Genomic DNA, 17,649 nt, shown 5'->3' on the forward strand with positions numbered 1-17,649 from the left:
GTCATCTCGTGGTGCTAATGCTAATGCTGGTGCTAGCGCGAGTCCGTTCTTCGACAGGACGGTCTCAAGTGGTGAAACGTTAACAGCTAGTATGTTCACCACGGCCCTGGATTCTCTGAAAAGCGACATTTGTTCCAAAATAGAGGGAGCTGTGAGTGGACTACAAGCTGATATTGCTGCTGTTACGGATGAGTTAACCTCGTCTTTAGCAACCATGCAAAGGTCAATTGACGATCAAGAGGACCGCTTGAAGGAGGTGGAGAAATCGGCGACCGCCACAAGTGACTCTGTGACAGCTCTGGAGACCCTGGTCAACAAGCTCAAGTCTGAAGTTAGTGACCTGCAAACGAAGTGTGAAGATCTCGAAAATAGGTCCCGCAGGAACAACATCAGACTGGTGGGCGTCCCCGAAGGACTTGAAGGAACATCACCCACGGAATTTATCTCCAAACTCCTGCAGAAACTTCTCCACTTGGATGATGTGCCATTACTAGACAGAGCCCACAGATCCTTACAAGCAAAACCGAGACCTAATCAACCTCCCCGAGCCTTCGTTATCAGAGTTCACTACTTCCACATCCGTGAGCTCATACTCCGCCAGGCACGACAGATGAGGTCCCTCACCGTTGAGGGACGTCCAGTCCACGTTTTTCCCGACTTGTCCAGCACTGAGGCAAAGCGCCGAGCGGCATTTGGAGATGTGAGGAAACGGCTCCGGGCCATTCAAGGAGCCCGCTTCGGATTCCGCTACCCCGCGAAGCTTCGCATTACTCTGCCTGGAGAGGCTGAGCGCTCGTTCACCGATCATCAACTTGCCATGGACTATGTGCTCTCTAAGACAGCTAACAGCACCAGTGGAACATCATCTGCTGCCGAAGAGACTGTATAAAGAGGCTAAGCATCCTACCCCGTAGGTAAAGCTAACACGGCTCTATTTTGTAGGTTACTGTCTGTTTAGCGTACCTGCTATGCTCCATATTGTTTACAGTTTGGACACGCCTTGGTGTCAGCTGCCTTCATGTTCGCCTGTCGGCATATAGAGACATTTGCTGTTTCAGCCATGGAAGTCTACTCTCACGTTCAGTTTCGTTAATTTAACCAGTAGATCTTATCCATTGGGTTCAAATCGCTACATCACATTGTGTGTTATTTTGTTGTTATTTGCTATTTAGCAGCTACTCTTTAGCTTCATGTTTATATAAGTTGATTAATCAGTAATGTGTCTGTTTACCACACACCACTTTTGTTCAAAATCACCCCAGCTTGCATTCAGGCTTTATTTTGTTTTCTCTTTGATAGATTTAGTCTACATATTTTTGGTTACTGAGGGTTTATCACTGCACCATGTTCTGGGAGGTGTTCAGTTGGGGGGAGGGGGATAAGGGAAAATTTATTTACTCGTTTTTTTGTGTGTGTGTTTCTGTTTGTTGGTTTTTGAAGGAAAACACTGTGGTCTGTCCGTTGCAGTTGACACCAATCTTAGTTGTTTGTCTAAATAAGTATGGTTTTGGGTAATGGTGGTCTGACTTTGGGGGCTGCAGGCACCCCTGTCACATTTGCCAGCTGGAATGTTAGAGGTTTGGGTAAGCCCACAAAAATTAATAGAGTTCTCTCCCATCTAGACACCCTAGGAGTAAAAGTTGCATTTATTCAAGAAACTCATCTGACTCTATCTGGACATAAAAAAGTGAACAGAAGTTGGGTTTCACAATCTTTTCATTCACTATTTAACAGTAAAGCACGAGGGGTTGCCATCCTCATACATCGCTCTATACCATTCATATCTTCAAACATAATTGCAGATCGAAATGGGCGTTATGTTATTGTGACTGGGTCTCTGTTCAATACTCCTTTAGTTCTAGCCAACATTTATGCCCCAAATATTAATGATCCACAATTTTTTGTAAATTTCTTTTCCACTTTGCCATCTGTCAACTCACATCATTTAGTTATAGGAGGAGATCTGAATTGCTGTCTACACAATTTAGACACTACCTCAAATAGAACATCTGCTAACTATAAGGTTGCAGAAGTAATTAATACCTTTTTAAGGGATTATGGCATTTCAGATATCTGGCGAACTCTTAATCCCAATGCCCGTGGTTACTCTTTTTTCTCTCCAGTACATTACACTTTCTCGCGAATAGATTATTTTCTTATTGATAGCAAGCTTTTACCAACCATTCAAAGTTGTACCTACCACGCAAGAGTTATATCTGATCACTCGCCCCTTTTACTAACAATAATGTTTGAAAACTCGCTCTCACGTTCTCCTTGGAGAATGAACACTCGTCTTCTATCAGATGTCAACCACACTGAGTTTATATCCAACCAAATAGATTTTTTCATTGAAACAAATGCCACATCCGATATAAGTTACAGTGTTCTATGGGAGACTTTCAAGGCCTACATGAGAGGGCAGTTAATCTCGCGAGTATCATTTGAAAAACGACAGCGTAACTCTAAACTCACTGATCTCAGCAATCGCATTCTACAGATGGAACATGAATATGCTTGCTCTCAATCTCCTAGTCTGTACAAAGAGATGTTACTCCTTAAATCTGATTTTGATAGTCTTTCTATATCTGATGCAGAAGAGATGTTGATAAGGTCCAGGCACACCTTCTATGAACACGGTGAAAAACCAACCAGACTCTTGGCCCACCAGCTCAGACAGATGTCTGCTTCTCAGCTCATTTCTGAAATTAATACTAGCAGTGGTCGTAGTCGTGATCCCTCTGAAATTAATAATGCTTTTCGGAATTTCTACTCATCTTTGTATACCTCAGAACAAAACCCCACTCTTGAAGAGTTGGACCAATTCTTTGACTCTTTTCCCATTCCTACTGTAGATCATAGTACAGCTAAGGCCCTGGAGAGCCCAATCACTGAGAAAGAAGTGAATGATGCTATTACAGCCATGCAAAGTGGAAAGAGTCCTGGGCCTGATGGTTTTCCAGTGGAATTTTTTAAGAGATTCTCAGTCAAACTCCTACCCCTTCTCCTTAAAATGTATAATGAATCACTCCACTCAAGTCTTTTGCCCTGCACATTACGTCAGGCTCAAATTTCTCTCCTTCTAAAAAAGAATAAAGACCCTCGTTGCTGCAGTTCATACCGCCCAATTTCTTTGCTGAATGTAGACGTAAAAATTCTCGCCAAAATCCTCGCCCGACGCCTTGAAAAAGTGTTACCCAAAATTGTATCTGCTGACCAGACAGGCTTTATAAAAAACAGGTTTTCTTTTTTTAATATGCGACGATTATTTAATATCATCTATAATGTACCAGACCTTGATACTCCTGAGTTGCTAGTTTCCCTGGATGCCGAAAAGGCTTTTGACAGGGTCGAGTGGAAATTTTTATTTTATACCCTTGAACGATTTGGTTTTGGTAAAACATTTATTTCTTGGATTAGGTTATTATACACTTCTCCGTCTGCTTCCATACGTACAAATAACAACTTTTCAAAGTACTTTAATATAGGTAGAGGCACCAGACAGGGTTGCCCCTTGTCTCCCCTACTTTTTGCTTTGGCCATTGAGCCATTATCTCTTGCACTCCGTCACAACACACAAATTGCTGGAATAATCAGAGATGGCCAGGAACAGAAAGTTTCGCTTTATGCAGATGACCTGCTTTTATATATCTCTGACCCAGACAATTCATTACCACATGTGTTTCGTATCCTTGACCAATTTCATGACCTTTCTGGTTATAAACTTAATTTAGAAAAAAGTGAACTTTTCCCCATTAATAAATCAGCCCGTCAGCTTCCATTTGCTTCTCTTCCTTTTAAAGTGACAAATACATTTGTCTACCTTGGAATCTGTGTCACTGATAAGTTTTCTAAGCTATTTTCAAATAATTTTCTCCCCTTAATCTCTCAGACAGAGCTCAACCTCAAACGCTGGACTTCTTTGCCTCTCTCTGCTGCTGGTCGTATTAATTCAGTTCAAATGAATATCCTCCCTAAATTTACATATTTATTTCAAAACATTCCTGTATTCATTCCCAAATCATTTTTTCATAGACTGGATGGTATGATTTCCTCATTTATTTGGGGTGGTAAGCCTCCACGCATTCCAAAAAACATTTTGCAACGCCCAAAATGTCTTGGAGGCTTAGCTGCACCGAACTTTTTAGCTTATTATTGGGCATCCAACATACGCATTGTTGTACATTGGCTTTATGAAGATCCTGGCGCTGATGCACCTTCATGGTACATCTTAGAATCCCTATCCTGTCAACCTTCCTCTCTACCAGTCCTAGTGTATTCTTCTATCTCTGCATCCCTGACTGAATTCACCAAAAACAAAGTGGTGAAATCAACTCTGAGAATTTGGACACAAATACGCCGTCATTTTGGTTGGCTGTCTTTTTCTTTAAACTCACCAATTAATTTCAATCCAGCTTTTAAGCCTTCTCTTTTAGACAAAACTTTTGCACACTGGCATAATCTTGGCATCAAAAGTTTCTATCATCTGTTTTCAGATAACATTCTTTGCTCATTTGAACAGTTATGTCTTAAATTCAATCTGCCTAAAAGTCATTTGTTCCGCTATCTACAGGTACGAGACTTTTTGTGTAAAATTTTGCCCCAGTTTCCCTCGCTCCCTCCAGCCAATTCATGTGATGCTTTACTCAAGCGCCCACTATCTTTTAAAGGGATGATATCTGCACTATATAAAGAAATTTTGCACATGCAGAGGTCCTCTTCTCTCTCTGTTAAAAGAGACTGGGAACTCGACTTAGGTGAAACTATACCTGATGACCTTTGGCAATCTATTTTAAAAAGAGCTCATACATCTTCCATCTGTGCTCGGCATAGTTTTATGCAGTGTAAAATAATACATCGCACCCATTGGACAAAAGTAAAAATTTCAAAATTCTTTCCCGATGTAAGCCCATCCTGCAATCGTTGTAAAATGATCCCTGCCACTCACGCCCACATGTTCTGGACTTGTGCTGCTCTTGAGGAATTCTGGTCACTCATTTTTAAAACTATTTCTGATTGTTTGAACAAAAAAGTTGCTCCATGCCCATTTATAGCACTTTTTGGCACTTCCCGGGTCACTCTTACTTTGTCAAAATCTGAGGCAGATTGTATTGCTTTTGTCACTTTGCTTGCAAGGCGTCTAATATTACTGAGATGGAAGGGTGCAAGCCCTCCCACATTCACACACTGGATTTCTGATGTTCTTTATTTCTTGAAATTAGAAAAACTAAAGCACTCACTTAGAGGATCTTCAAAGAATTTTTATAAAATTTGGAGTCCCTTTCTGAATTATATTAAGGAAAAGGTTCAGTTGCCTGCTGTCCCTTAGTCAGTGTCAAACAAATTTTTTTCTTACATTCTTGTCTGTCTATCCACCATACTCTTTATTTTATGAGCTCTTATGCATCGGAAGACCCTGTTTGTATTTACCATTATAACAGTGATACTATTATTATTATTATTATTATTATTATTATTTTTATTATTTTCATTTTATGTGGTTTGCTCTTTGTTTTTGTTTCCTATGTTTTTGAAGCTTATTTGTTGTATATTTAGGTTTTCTTTTGTTTTGTCTTGTGTTGTTATTATTCTTATAATTATTCCATCCTTTTTACTGACTTATGTTATATAACTTATCGTACAGATCTGTTCTTTTCTTGTTATTGGAAAAAACTCTAATAAACAAAGTTATAAAAAAAAAAAAAGATGTTTTCATGTTCTTTCAGGGGTTAAACTTCCTGTATGTTCAGTGAGTGTAACTGTATCTAGGAACAGATGTTCACTAGATACCAGTTTAAAAGAAGTGTTTTAGCTGTGAGAGGGAAACAAAAAAGTTTGTTTTGAAAAAGTATTGAGCTATCGCTTTTAAGTACAGGCAGAAATGGCTGCTGTATGAAAAATGAGGAGAGTTCAGGTTAAAGATATTGAAATCACCTTTAAATGTTCATTCTTTGCTTGCACATGCCATGTGTGGTGTCGTATTATTATCAGCACAAAGTTAAGTTGAAATTTTGACGTATTACTTTTAGAAATAACATGACAGTGGGCAATGAGCACTTATTTACAATAAAAGCTTAGAGGGAACAGGAATGACTTCATCAAACTGGAGTTCTGTGATTTCATGTTTGGATGTCTAATGATGTAAAAAGTTCATATGTAACACTTTGAGACAGTTTAAATGTGTTTTTCCCTTAATGTGGATTTTATTAAAGTATGTAAATAAGTTTGGTTTAAATGATTTGCATTTTCGATTAACTTTGCTCTGTGTTCCTCTGCACAACCATCGATCATGTGAGGTGTGAACACGGTGTACCAACAGCCGGGCCCCATCACTGCTCCTCCTGTCACTGAGGGAATAAACAGGGAGTTTTAACACCGTTTAATAAAACCCCCATCCATGTAAACACCGTCAATAAACGCTAATGTGCTGTTAAAGTCCTGTCACACAGGGCATCGCTGTAATCATCGTTGTCCCTGCCTGTCTCTTTAAGAAGCAGCGATGCAGCAGACGCAGTCGCCTCATTTCATCTCCGGGCTTCATGGCTGCAGGATGGACTCTCATCAGCATCATCATCATCAGCATCTCTTCTTCCTGCTGCCACCGGGGACTCTTCATCAGCCAGCAAGTGTGGCGGGAACCGAGGCTCTTCTCCGGGGTTCAACTTCCACCTGCAGAAATGGTAGAGTTTGATCTATCACTGTTATTTCAGGCTGTATCGTGTTGTTCGCCTGTAGCTTCCAGGTTTTGTTTTTAGACTCACGGAGCCGGTGTTATCCCCGCTTCGGTACCGTATGTAGGACACAGCTGGAACTCTGTTAGTCAGCTGTTTGGGCTTGAAGCGAGCCGAGCTGCATCTTCTTACATGGAAAGTACCTGCTGGATGTCCTGTTTGGGGACGCCCCTGCACTCTGCTGAGAAACACAAAGCCGATACTTTTTGGTGTTTCAGTTTTCCTTCTGTAATCATCATCATCATCATCATCACAACAGATGTAGCCTGCTTATCTAACGTTGCTTTACTGTGGGCGACAGATGTGTGAAATCCTGTGTTTAATACCATGATGATAATTCAAGGACAAGCTCAACAGCCCCCTGACTGTCCCGTTTTCGTGTTTTAATGCAGCTTTAACACAGTTTCCTCCTCCTCCCGTGTGCTGCTCGCCTCCACAGTAAACACCGATCCTCACACTTACGTAAGATGATTGCGTATTTCTCACCAATAACGTACTTGCCACTTGTTGCGCAGACTGAAGAAGGGGAGGTGAGATTTCCTGTCTCGGTCTCATTGTCCTAGAATTTAAATATAGGACTAAACTGATGCTCGTTTAAACGCAGCTTTTGGTAATCAGCACAGTAGTAGAGGTGTGATGAGTCTGCAGCCTCCACAGAGATGTTTCCAGACCTGCAGGTGTATTTTAGGCCCTGATCAGCAGGTTCCTGACAGAGCTGCAGGAATCAGGGGAATATTTAGGATGATGAGAACACTTTGTCCTTCTTTTTAGGGATTTTGCTGTGAAATAGAGGCGAGTGATGCAATAACTGGGTTGTGTAACAGAGAGCCACCTGATTTGGGAGTCTCTTTAAGCAGCTGATATTGAGGTCATTGAGTTCATGCTGTTAAAATGAAACCACGACATACAAGATGCTTTATCTCCGAGTCACCATAAGTGTTAAGACTTGGATTTGAAAACTTGTACAACAACTCAACAAAAATAATGTAACAACACAGCTCAGACAGTAGTTTCTAACTTGGTTAACATAAACATAAAGCACTTTAAAGCTCCTGTAAGGAGTTTTTAACTGTTTACTAAACAGGCAGATATTAATATAAATCTGTTATTTTGATCCGTGAAAGCAAACAAAAACATCAGTGCCAGCAAAGATTGATCATTTCCAAACAGAAGTCTTTAATGCCTACGGTGATATTGCTAAAGACTGTGAAATAATTACTGTATAACCCCGAATTTTGTGTTTTGACTGCAAACTTCCTATTGTCTGTCTCAGATGGATCATGTTGGCTGATTTATAGAGGTTTGATTGTCTAACCTGACACTGCTTAACAACCACGCGTCGGAGGCGCGGTTGGAGAATGCACTTGGTCGGTGATCAGAAAGTTGCAGGTTCAAGCCCAGCTCTGGGCGACACATGGCCATGTGTCCTTGGGCAAGACACTTAACCCCAAGTTGCTCCCACTGCTGCGTCAGTGGTGTGTGAATGGGCATGAAAGGGGGTGACTGTATTAGAGATACTGATAGATAGCTAGCATAGTAAAAATTGGATCCATCAGTGAGTGAATGTGAGCGCGAATGGGTGTGGATGGGTAAGTGTGACCTGTGGTGTAAAGCAGCTTTGAGTAGTCCATGACTAGAAAAGCGCTATATAAGCTCAAGTCCATTTACCATTCCATTTACCACGCCCCTTGTTGTCCAACAGTCTTATGCTGCAATCCAGGCAACACACAACTCGTATTTTTCTCACCTGTAACTCGTGAAAGTGTACTGGAATGGCTGTCAAACTTGTAACTTACAACCTGTAAACTTGTGAGATCGATGTTAAGTTACGACTTGTGACGTCACATCACTTAAATTTCGTAGTTTATCATAGCTATCATATGTATTTCTCCAACGTTGTTCATCTACTAATACTAATCCATCATTGGCAGCTGCTATGGCATTAGCTAGTTTTCAGTGCATTGATAAATAAAAAATATGTTCCAATATAACAACAAATACTGCAAAATATAGAGTGTAAGCTTCTGTTACCTTATGTGTAATTTCCCCTCTTCCATTTCACTCAAATGAGCAAGTTGCAGGCTTCTTTAGTGATTGGAATGAGTAAGAATTACAGAGCCAGGTGACAAAAATATTTTTTTTTGTTTTGTTTTGCTAGTCCAATCACTTCTTGACTCTACCTCCCATTATGTTTTACGATCCCCGAAAAAAATACACGAGAACAGCAGCTGTCAGTCATTGTTAAAACGTGACGTAAAACCTTGTTTTTAACCTCTTATAACTAATGAAAACGAATCTTTTCAGAACAAAGAGAACCTGAATACAAGTCCAAATGATATCTTCAAATCACCACAACAATCGGATGTGAGAAACATTTCTACAAGGTGTATTAGTTTTTTAAAGTTTGACCACAGCCCATCTGGAATGACTGGAGAGCCGTTTTTTTACCTATACTGCAGCCAACCACCAGGGGGAGCAGTTTTTGTGGAGACCTCACTTCGAGCCAAGCAAGATGACGTCCATTTTTTTTTTTGACAGTCTATGGTCGGAACTGGGAAATTTACAATTTGCAGGTTGCCTGGAACACAGCATTAGTAGGGTTTTCTTTTGCTACATCAAAAAGCAAACACTGGTCCTACAACAATATGAAGTGTCAGATCAAATTAATACTTTTGGACTGTAAATTGTACAGGACAGTCTGTATTTGGAAAGTTTCTAAGGGGAATGTGGTTCTAACTGTGTTCCTATGAGAAGACTTCCACTGCTTTGAGCAATTTGCAGTTTCTGTGCACCATCTGTCTTCTTTCCTGTCAGCTACCTGTATGGAAGGTGAGCACAGCTAACAGTAGTGTTGAGATGAGTGTTGTGAGGTACAAACAGATCGAAAACTGAAACTAATTTGCAGAGACCAAGCAGCAACCTCTGACAGTGAGAAACGAAGCCATGTGGATGTGCTAAAAACTGCACTTCTTCCAGATTTAGCTTGGGGCTGGCTGCAGAAACACAGAAAACGACAAACCAAGCCAAAAAAACTTATTTTTACAGCACTGATAAACATGTTTACAGCCTGGTTCTAAAAAGACTTGGATCTAAAAACTTACTTTCTCTATCCACACACACATTTTTTTGTTATAACTCATTATTTTTGAAGTTATTGAGTGAAGTTTTCCGATATAAGGCCAAGGCTAACTTAACTGACAGGTGGACACCCTTCAGCTGTCTGCAAAGAGGCTGAAGTCCCACCTCTTTGCCTCATCCAAACTGAAACGACGCTTGAGAAAGACTTGAGAAAAACAAATATTATATCTAGTTATTATACAGACCATGATGGAAAACCATCTAGTTTTTCATAAATTAAAGAGTCTTTATAATCAAATCAGCTCACTACACAGATTATTGACATAATAGAGTAAAATCATTCTTTTTAAATATATGATCTAATGGTAGCTTCAAAAGCAGTGCCAAGAGATTAGTCCAGCTCGCTTTGAATCCAGCATGAAATGAATTCTGAATTCTGCCAAACCCACTCTCTCTTTTTCTGCTGCTTTTTTTCCAGAAAGGATTGCTGTCACACGGACAAAATGATCAAAGTCATTTAACGCGCTGCTTTGTCCACAGGGGGCAACAAAAACAACACAAACATAAAGTTCCTCAGCAGAGCTTTAGTTGGAGCTTAAACTCAGAAGTGTACTTGTGTCCTGTCAGATAACTAGCTATTTTAAATTGACAAGATGTAAGACAAGACTGTCTGACAACAAGTTTTCTTGAGCAACAGTCTCTGATTTTTCCTTTTGGCCTTTGACCTCTTTTTCTGTGACAGTTTATCACGGCCCTCTGCAGACGGGGAGCACACAGCTCAGAGAGAGGCAGCTGCACCGACTGTGAACTCACTGTGCCCTCTTTGTGTCAGCACAGAAAGGAGGCTTTATCTGCTGCTAGCCTAGACAGTTTTTTTTCAATTAGAGTTAGGGTTAGACTCACTGACTTCCAGTAAGAAACACATAATGATGACACACTCTGTGACACCAAGCTGGAGGAGAAACATTGCTTTACTGCACTGAAAAGTGTTCAGAGGAGAGCTGTTTGTGATGAATGTGTCGTCTCTGTGATTTAGATTGTTATGATCAGATTTACAGTGTCTGTCTTTGATGTGTTGTTGTTGCAGTGAGGCTGTGAGGGCTCTCAGCGCCTCTCTGTAGAGACAGCAGTGGAAAGGTTGGAGGTCCCTCGCTCATCAATGTCTCTCACTCCAAGCAGGAAGCCCTCAGGTCAGCGCAGGTATTGTTGCTTTCTTCTTTCACCTTCATTTAAACGGCAATAATGCACATAAAGTTTCTCTAAACTGTGCTTTTGGATCTTTACTTGAAAGGCGCTCAGCGGAGACTTCTGTGGGCAGTGGGCGATGTTCCCACAGTGACACATCCAGTACTCACACCTACCCGAATCGAGTGAGGACAGCTGATGGCAGTCCAACCGCCAGAACTTATCCAAGTACACCAAGGTAATATACTTAGCATGAGGAACTTTCCAATCATTCTGTTCTTCACACATTCAGCAGACGCTGCTGTGAGGAGGAGGCGGAGGACGAGGAGGAGGATGTTTCGTGTGAAAGTGATAGAGTGAACAGTGTTAGCCGCGTGACGAGCTGTGACCTCTCTCTGGGCGTGAAACAGCTGGGACAGACTTCAGCAGCTGTCTGATCCTCTCATCTGCTCCTCTCAGCTGGAGATAAATTAAGACAGACAAAATCAGAAACACTTTTCTTAAAGTTCTGTTCGACTGAATAACACCACGAGCTACGGCTTTCAAAACAACACGAGATATAACTCACATATGTAACTATTATATAAGACATTCCTGATAAAAATCAACAAAACAACACAAATGAAATCTTTTAAAGCTTCATTAGAAATTGAACACTTTTATAAGATTTATGTGTGTCTATAAATTTATAATGACTCTCTGACGGACGAACCAATTCGACTGAACATCTTTCAAAAGAAACAGAAATCAAAATGAAGAAAGCAGAGCCTCAACTGCTTGTTTTCCTGCAGAGATCAAGCAAAATACTCTTTTGCCTAAACTTTTAACCATTCAATTTGATATTTCTGTTTATTTTGTGCTAAATCTGTGAATTACTTACAGAAGTCAAAATAACATAGAGATTTATCTCAGATTTGAAAGAAAATAACACTAGCCTTAAAAAATGGAGGCTGGATCTTAAAAAAGCAAACATGGAAGTTCTGTTTCTGAGAACACAAGAGATATCTTTCATTGTCAGCAAGCAGAAGCCAAACTATCTGGAATATATTCCTGAGAAAGCTTATAACCATATTATTAGATGTATATGTGTATTAATTCTTTCTTTTCTTCCCCTCGTCTTTCCGTTTTTCTTCCTATCTGCGATACCACTTGTCTACTTGTTGATACCCTTTGACAGTTGAGTGTATTGTCCTGTCCTTTTTGTTCTTGTTGTGTGAATGAATAAGTTGTCGTTCAGAGTTTTTTCAGTTTTGTTTATCTAAAATGTCTTTACTTTTTCTGTACACACCACATTAACAGAAAATCTATGAAAAATATTTGACAAAAAAAAACTTCATCTTCAAAAAAAAACCATCATCAAGAGGTTTTGACCAATCAGAATCAAGTATCTTACACTCCAGGAAGATAGGATTTGATACAATTTGCATATTAAGTTTTGACTGAGGGTAGATTTGAAACCAGATAAGATTGATCAATAATTTTTTTGCCCATAGAATCTGGGGAGTTACTCTTTCCTGTTGCGTTTTCAATATGTCCCAGATCACTGTTTCCCTCCACTGATGTGTTTGCAGAAATTTTGTATAAAGCATAAACAACAAAGATATTACATTTCTGAGGGAGACAACCATGACATTTCTGTATTTATAAAAATATGACAAACATTTTCTTTTTTTTTCTTTTTAAAGTTTTTTTTTGTACTTTTTAGCAATTTATTCAATTAGTCTGGACAAACCTCTATACCAGCGGTGGCCAACCTGCGGCTCTTTGCCTTTCAGTGTGCGGCTCTTTGATCCATTCATTTGAAAAATATAATACTGTTATGTAGTGGTGTGCCAATCAATCTAAAATACTGATATATTGATGCCAACGTTGTGATCAGTATTGATGAGTATGATACTTAAGTTTCATTTTCTTTTCCCTGCATAGCTAACATGTTTATAGCTATCTAGATGGCTGGAACTTTATGTCTTCCGCAGTAAAAACAGAAATTTGTCTAAGTATGAATTGAAACACACTTACAAACACAGTAAATGTTGCTTTGAAAATTTTATGTCATTTTGTTTATGTGTGAGAGGAAGTACGTTTTTGATGTGGCTCTTTGTAGTACCACGCTAATTTTTGTGGCTCTTGGCCTCTGACTGGTTGGCCACCCCTGCTCTGTATATTTATTGAAGTTTGGGATGGAAGGGTTGTACTGATGTAAAGCAAAAGTTTTATACCAAAAATGACACTACAGCATAAAAAAACATAAAGATATGCTCTGGCAGACTCTGGCAGACATGGTAGGTCATGGACAGTTAACATGATTGGTTGTTAGTTTGTGAAAATAGAATAGAATAGAATAGAATATACTCTATCTATCCCAGAGGGAAAATTCTGGAGTCATAGTAGCAATACTAGAAAAGAAAAGTAGGAAAACGTATAGAGCAAAAAGTTTTTCTGTTGTAAAATAAAAGAAAGATTTTCTATAGTAAAATCTTTGCATTACTATTCATGGTTGTTTTTACTTTGAGGTGTTTTCTTGCGTTCAGGTTTTCCATACACTGAAATGGACTAAAGAGAAACATCATTAAGTATTCATGAGTCATTTTGGAGTAGAAATCCAGCGCTGAAGCTTTGTTTTTCCTCTCTGGATCAAAACAAAAGTTCTGGTTGGTTTGTGTTTGTTGTCTTTATTCAGACTCTATGTTTATGTGAGATTAAACACAGTATCCTGTGTGAGTGACCCTCTCAACCTGTGTGTTGGTTCAGGCGGCAGGCAAAGCACACAGCGTGCAGCGACAACCATGGGATCAGACCTCCCACCCCAGAGCAGTACCTCACACCTCTGCAGCAGAAGGAGGTGTGTATACGACATCTACGAGCCCGGCTGAGGGACAATGTGGAGAGACTACAACACAGGTGGGTCCCTCTTATGCTTCAGCTGTGACCGTTTGTTATTCAGGCTTTAATTTGACAAGAAGTTACTTTTCTTTCCTTGTTTTCAGGGATTGTGAAATCGATGAGTTGAGGACTCAGCTGTACAGGATGCAGGAGGACTGGATCGAAGAGGAGTGTCACCGCATCGAGGCCCAGCTAGCTCTCAAAGAAGCCCGTAAAGAGATCCAGCACCTTCATGAGGTGATGGAGTCAGTTCGCTCCAACCTGGGCCGTGAACAAGACCCCCATGATACCCCCAAGCAATACTCAGGGTTGCATGGAGCTCGGCCTGGGGGTAGGTCTCGCTCTTGCGGTTGTTCTCCAGCCAGCACACTGAGCCGCAGCACCACCCACACCCGGGTGAGCAGCGAGGCACTGCAGCTGGAGCGCGGCGCAAACGCTCCTGAGTCCAACAGAGCGTCTCGCCCTGCAGGACAGACACACCTGCTCCTGGAAGCCGCCCTCCTGACAGAACCAGGGCCCCAGCAGGCCCACATCAGGGCCCCCCCAAGTGTCCCACGCTCCGCCACCTTCGAAAGACTCTGCACCGGGGGGGCCATGATGCCGGTCTCACACTCATGCCACACTCTCAGTAGCAGCTGCCAGTGCAGCGGCCACTCCTACCTCCCTCATCATCACCTGTTCCTGCACTTACCTCAGGAGGAGCCCCCTCAGACCACTGCAGCTGCTGCTACCCCTGTTTCTGATCCCATCCCCACTCCCAGTCCTGCAGCAGAGAAGAAACCAGAGGTGCGCTCTCAGGCCTGCAGCCCCACCATGACGTGGCTGTGTGAGGAGACGGCTGCAGAAGAAGAAGAGCTGAGTGTGATTTCTTTACCCACCGTTGACGTCACCCCATCAGAGCCTCAGCTTCTTCAAACAACTCTACCTTCTGTTTTCCCACCTGAGCATTCCTTTAAAGTTGAGCTGCTTCCACAGGACCCACCAGAGGAGGCAACAAAGAAGCCAGCGGAGCCCCACACCTGCCAGCCCCAATCTGCACCTCCACTTCCTGTCAGACAGGAGGCGACTCTCCTTGAGATAGACGAGGACACTTTAGACGAACCTGAAGGTACAAACGAGGACAGTCCTCCCCCTCAGCTCTGCCACTGGAGCCGATACTTCCTCGTAGACCTGCTGGCGTTGGCGATGCCAGTGGTCCCGACTGTGGCGTGGCTGTGCAGGGGGGCACCACGGGAAGTCATGCCCGTGTATCACATCGGCTCCCTGCTGAGAGGGTGCTGCGCTGTAGCTCTGCACTCGCTGCGCCGCCGGAGCGCAGCCCGAGGGCACAGGCCTGCCAGCATGAACGGTACAACATCGATATGACTTCCTGCTCCCTCTGACATTAACGATACCAATCCAAACCCCTGCAGGCTCATCAACAGCTGCTCCAACTTTACTTTAACATACTTTAGCCATCATCACGTGTTTAATATCTCCTCCTATTAGAATTTTTAGATTTAACTTTACTCCCTTGTGGTTTCGTGGTCATGCCTTGCCTCTGAGAACAAAGGATTAGTTGTACATTATTAAATACTTTGATTACTGAAGTAGCCTTCCTGCTTCTGCCTGCAGATTAAGTGGTTTTCTGTATTAGAATTTGCATGTAGCCCACAGTTTTGTTGGGCTCTCTTGCTTGATCAAAAAAAGCCCCTCTTTGATTTAGACGAGCCATCCTCTAGGCGAAGACACTCACACTTTATTACATGAAAAGAAAAAAAAACTGTCTGATCCTCTTCTCTTCTCATGACATGTTTTTAAAACGCTCATAAAAATGGTGAAGTCATGAGAGTGTTAAAATGAAGTGGCAACAAGAACCCACGAAATCAGAGAGAGAAAATTTACAGTCAGTGCTTCTCTGACTCATCTCGTATTCTGAGAAACGGTTCACGCAGAGCAAAGTGAATGTAGGCAGCAGGAGGCGGAAAGCGTTTGTTTTTGTTCTTCTTTTTCCTCCATGGACATACTGAATAGGAAAAAAGCAGAGCATGTGCATCAAATCTGGTACTCAGGTGGAGAACAAACAGGTCACTGATCTTTTTGCCAATAAATGAAAACTGGGAGTTTAAACCTGTTCAGACTCTTTCTTTCATTTGTTTGGAACATTCATACAGATGTAGCTGGGTTTTTTAATGTTTTTACCTTCAGATCACAGGTTCATTGTTGTGTTATCTGAAGGAAAAACACACTTTGATATCAGGAAATAAGACAACAAGCTTCTTTTTACAAGAAATCATGAAGTAAAATCTCCTATTTTCATAATTATCAAAGATCTAACAGCTCAATAAAAGTAATCTTTACAGTTTAGGCTGAAAATGTCAGATGGAGGGATTTGTTAATCAACACATCAAACTTTATTTCAGTCGGTTATGATGTGCCCACCCAAGTGTGAGTGGGATCTCAAAGGCTTCAATCCGTCATCAAATAAACAAGACATTACCTTTTGAAATGTTTTTCCACAATCTTGAAAAAAGATAAGATAAATATTTTATTTGTATTTGTAATTGAATTTACATTTCTTGGATATCTCTCTTTAGATCAGTGTCACACGAGTCATTTCAAGAGTACAAACATCCATAATTAACTTTTTTAAATAGATTATTTATTAAATAGATGAAAATGTTGGGATGGGCATGATTATTTAAATGGTTCCACTCTTTCATGCAGACATAAGAAGATGGGAGTTTCATTTAATGTCCATTTAAAGTTGTCACTGTGATGCATGTAAATATACAGTAGTGGCCAAAATTTTTGGAACACTTTTGCAGGTTTGTGAGGTTTGAGTTTTTGTTGAATTTGCAGTTCAAATACATACATAAAAATTAAATTTCTACAAAAGGCTGCACAGTTGCGCTAGGGTTAGCACTGCAGCCTTACAGAAAAAGGGTCATTGGTTCAATTCCCAGCTTGCCCGGTGGGCCTTTGTGGAGTTTGCATGTTCTCCCTGTGCATGTGTGGGTTCTTTCCGGGTACTCCAGCTTCCTCCCACAGTCCAAAAACGTGCTTATCATGCTAATCTTAATTGTCTGTAGCTGTGATTGTGTGAGTGAATGGTTGTGTGTCTCTGTGTCAGCCCTGTGATTGACTGGCGACCAGTCCAGGGTGTACCCTGCCTCTTGCCCAATGACAGCTGGGATAGGCTCCAGCCACCCGTGACCCTGAACAGGATAAGCGGTTCAGAAAATGAATAAATGAATGCACTTTCTACAAAGTCATCAATACGTCATCATGCTCTTTTGAAAATGACTTTCAATGGAAACTTTTAGCTTGAGTTGCAGAAGTCATGGGCTAACAATGGAGTTTAAGTTCTGGGGAATATACTGACACTGTGCCAGATGGATGTAATGCTGTTATTGCTACAAAAGGTGGACGAAATACTGAAGTTAAAAGTAGATAAAAGCAGTTGGTACGGGCTGAGATTTTTGCCACCAGAAACTAAATTTGAAAAATGATCTGATATTTAATTTATTGTTTTAAAACTGAATTTATTGGCTTCAAAACTGTTTTTTCACCTACTTGAAAATTCAAATCTCTCCATTCCTTTCACACTTTGCTTCTCTGTCAGTGATTTTTGTAACAAGTCATGTCCACATAGTCAGTGCAGAAACCTGGTGACAACATGAATCAGATTTTTTATGCTTCAAGACAACTACTCTTGAGTGATGTAAACCATCTCTTCTCACCCTCTTGTGGGAATTTCTCAAAACCTGTGCCTCCCGCATTCACTTATCAAACC

General features: G+C 41.0%; 1 protein-coding gene across 1 annotated transcript; it reads left to right on the top strand.

Moving 5' to 3' along the window:
• Window positions 1-6,348: 6,348 nt before the first annotated feature.
• snpha (syntaphilin a) lies at window positions 6,349-15,971 on the top strand. Its single transcript, XM_074682507.1, has 5 exons — window positions 6,349-6,677; window positions 10,894-11,006; window positions 11,098-11,229; window positions 13,743-13,892; window positions 13,979-15,971. Exons 2-5 carry the CDS (start codon window positions 10,966-10,968, stop codon window positions 15,237-15,239), a joined length of 1,584 nt encoding a protein of 527 aa, XP_074538608.1. The 5' UTR covers window positions 6,349-6,677; window positions 10,894-10,965; the 3' UTR covers window positions 15,240-15,971.
• Window positions 15,972-17,649: the final 1,678 nt, after the last annotated feature.

The sequence above is a fragment of the Halichoeres trimaculatus genome, unplaced genomic scaffold, assembly GCF_033239565.1.
Source record: "Halichoeres trimaculatus isolate MK-OKI-2021-1 unplaced genomic scaffold, fHalTri1.1 fHalTri1_scaffold_11, whole genome shotgun sequence".
Lineage (NCBI taxonomy): Eukaryota > Metazoa > Chordata > Actinopteri > Labriformes > Labridae > Halichoeres > Halichoeres trimaculatus.

Excerpts from the sequence above, each read along its gene's own strand:
- snpha (XM_074682507.1), top strand. The coding sequence starts at position 10,966 with ATGTCTCTCACTCCAAGCAGGAAGCCCTCAGGTCAGCGCAG. Across the intron at positions 11,230-13,742 it reads ACTTATCCAAGTACACCAAG|GCGGCAGGCAAAGCACACAG; the intron begins GTAATATACTTA and ends GTGTTGGTTCAG. Across the intron at positions 13,893-13,978 it reads GTGGAGAGACTACAACACAG|GGATTGTGAAATCGATGAGT; the intron begins GTGGGTCCCTCT and ends CCTTGTTTTCAG.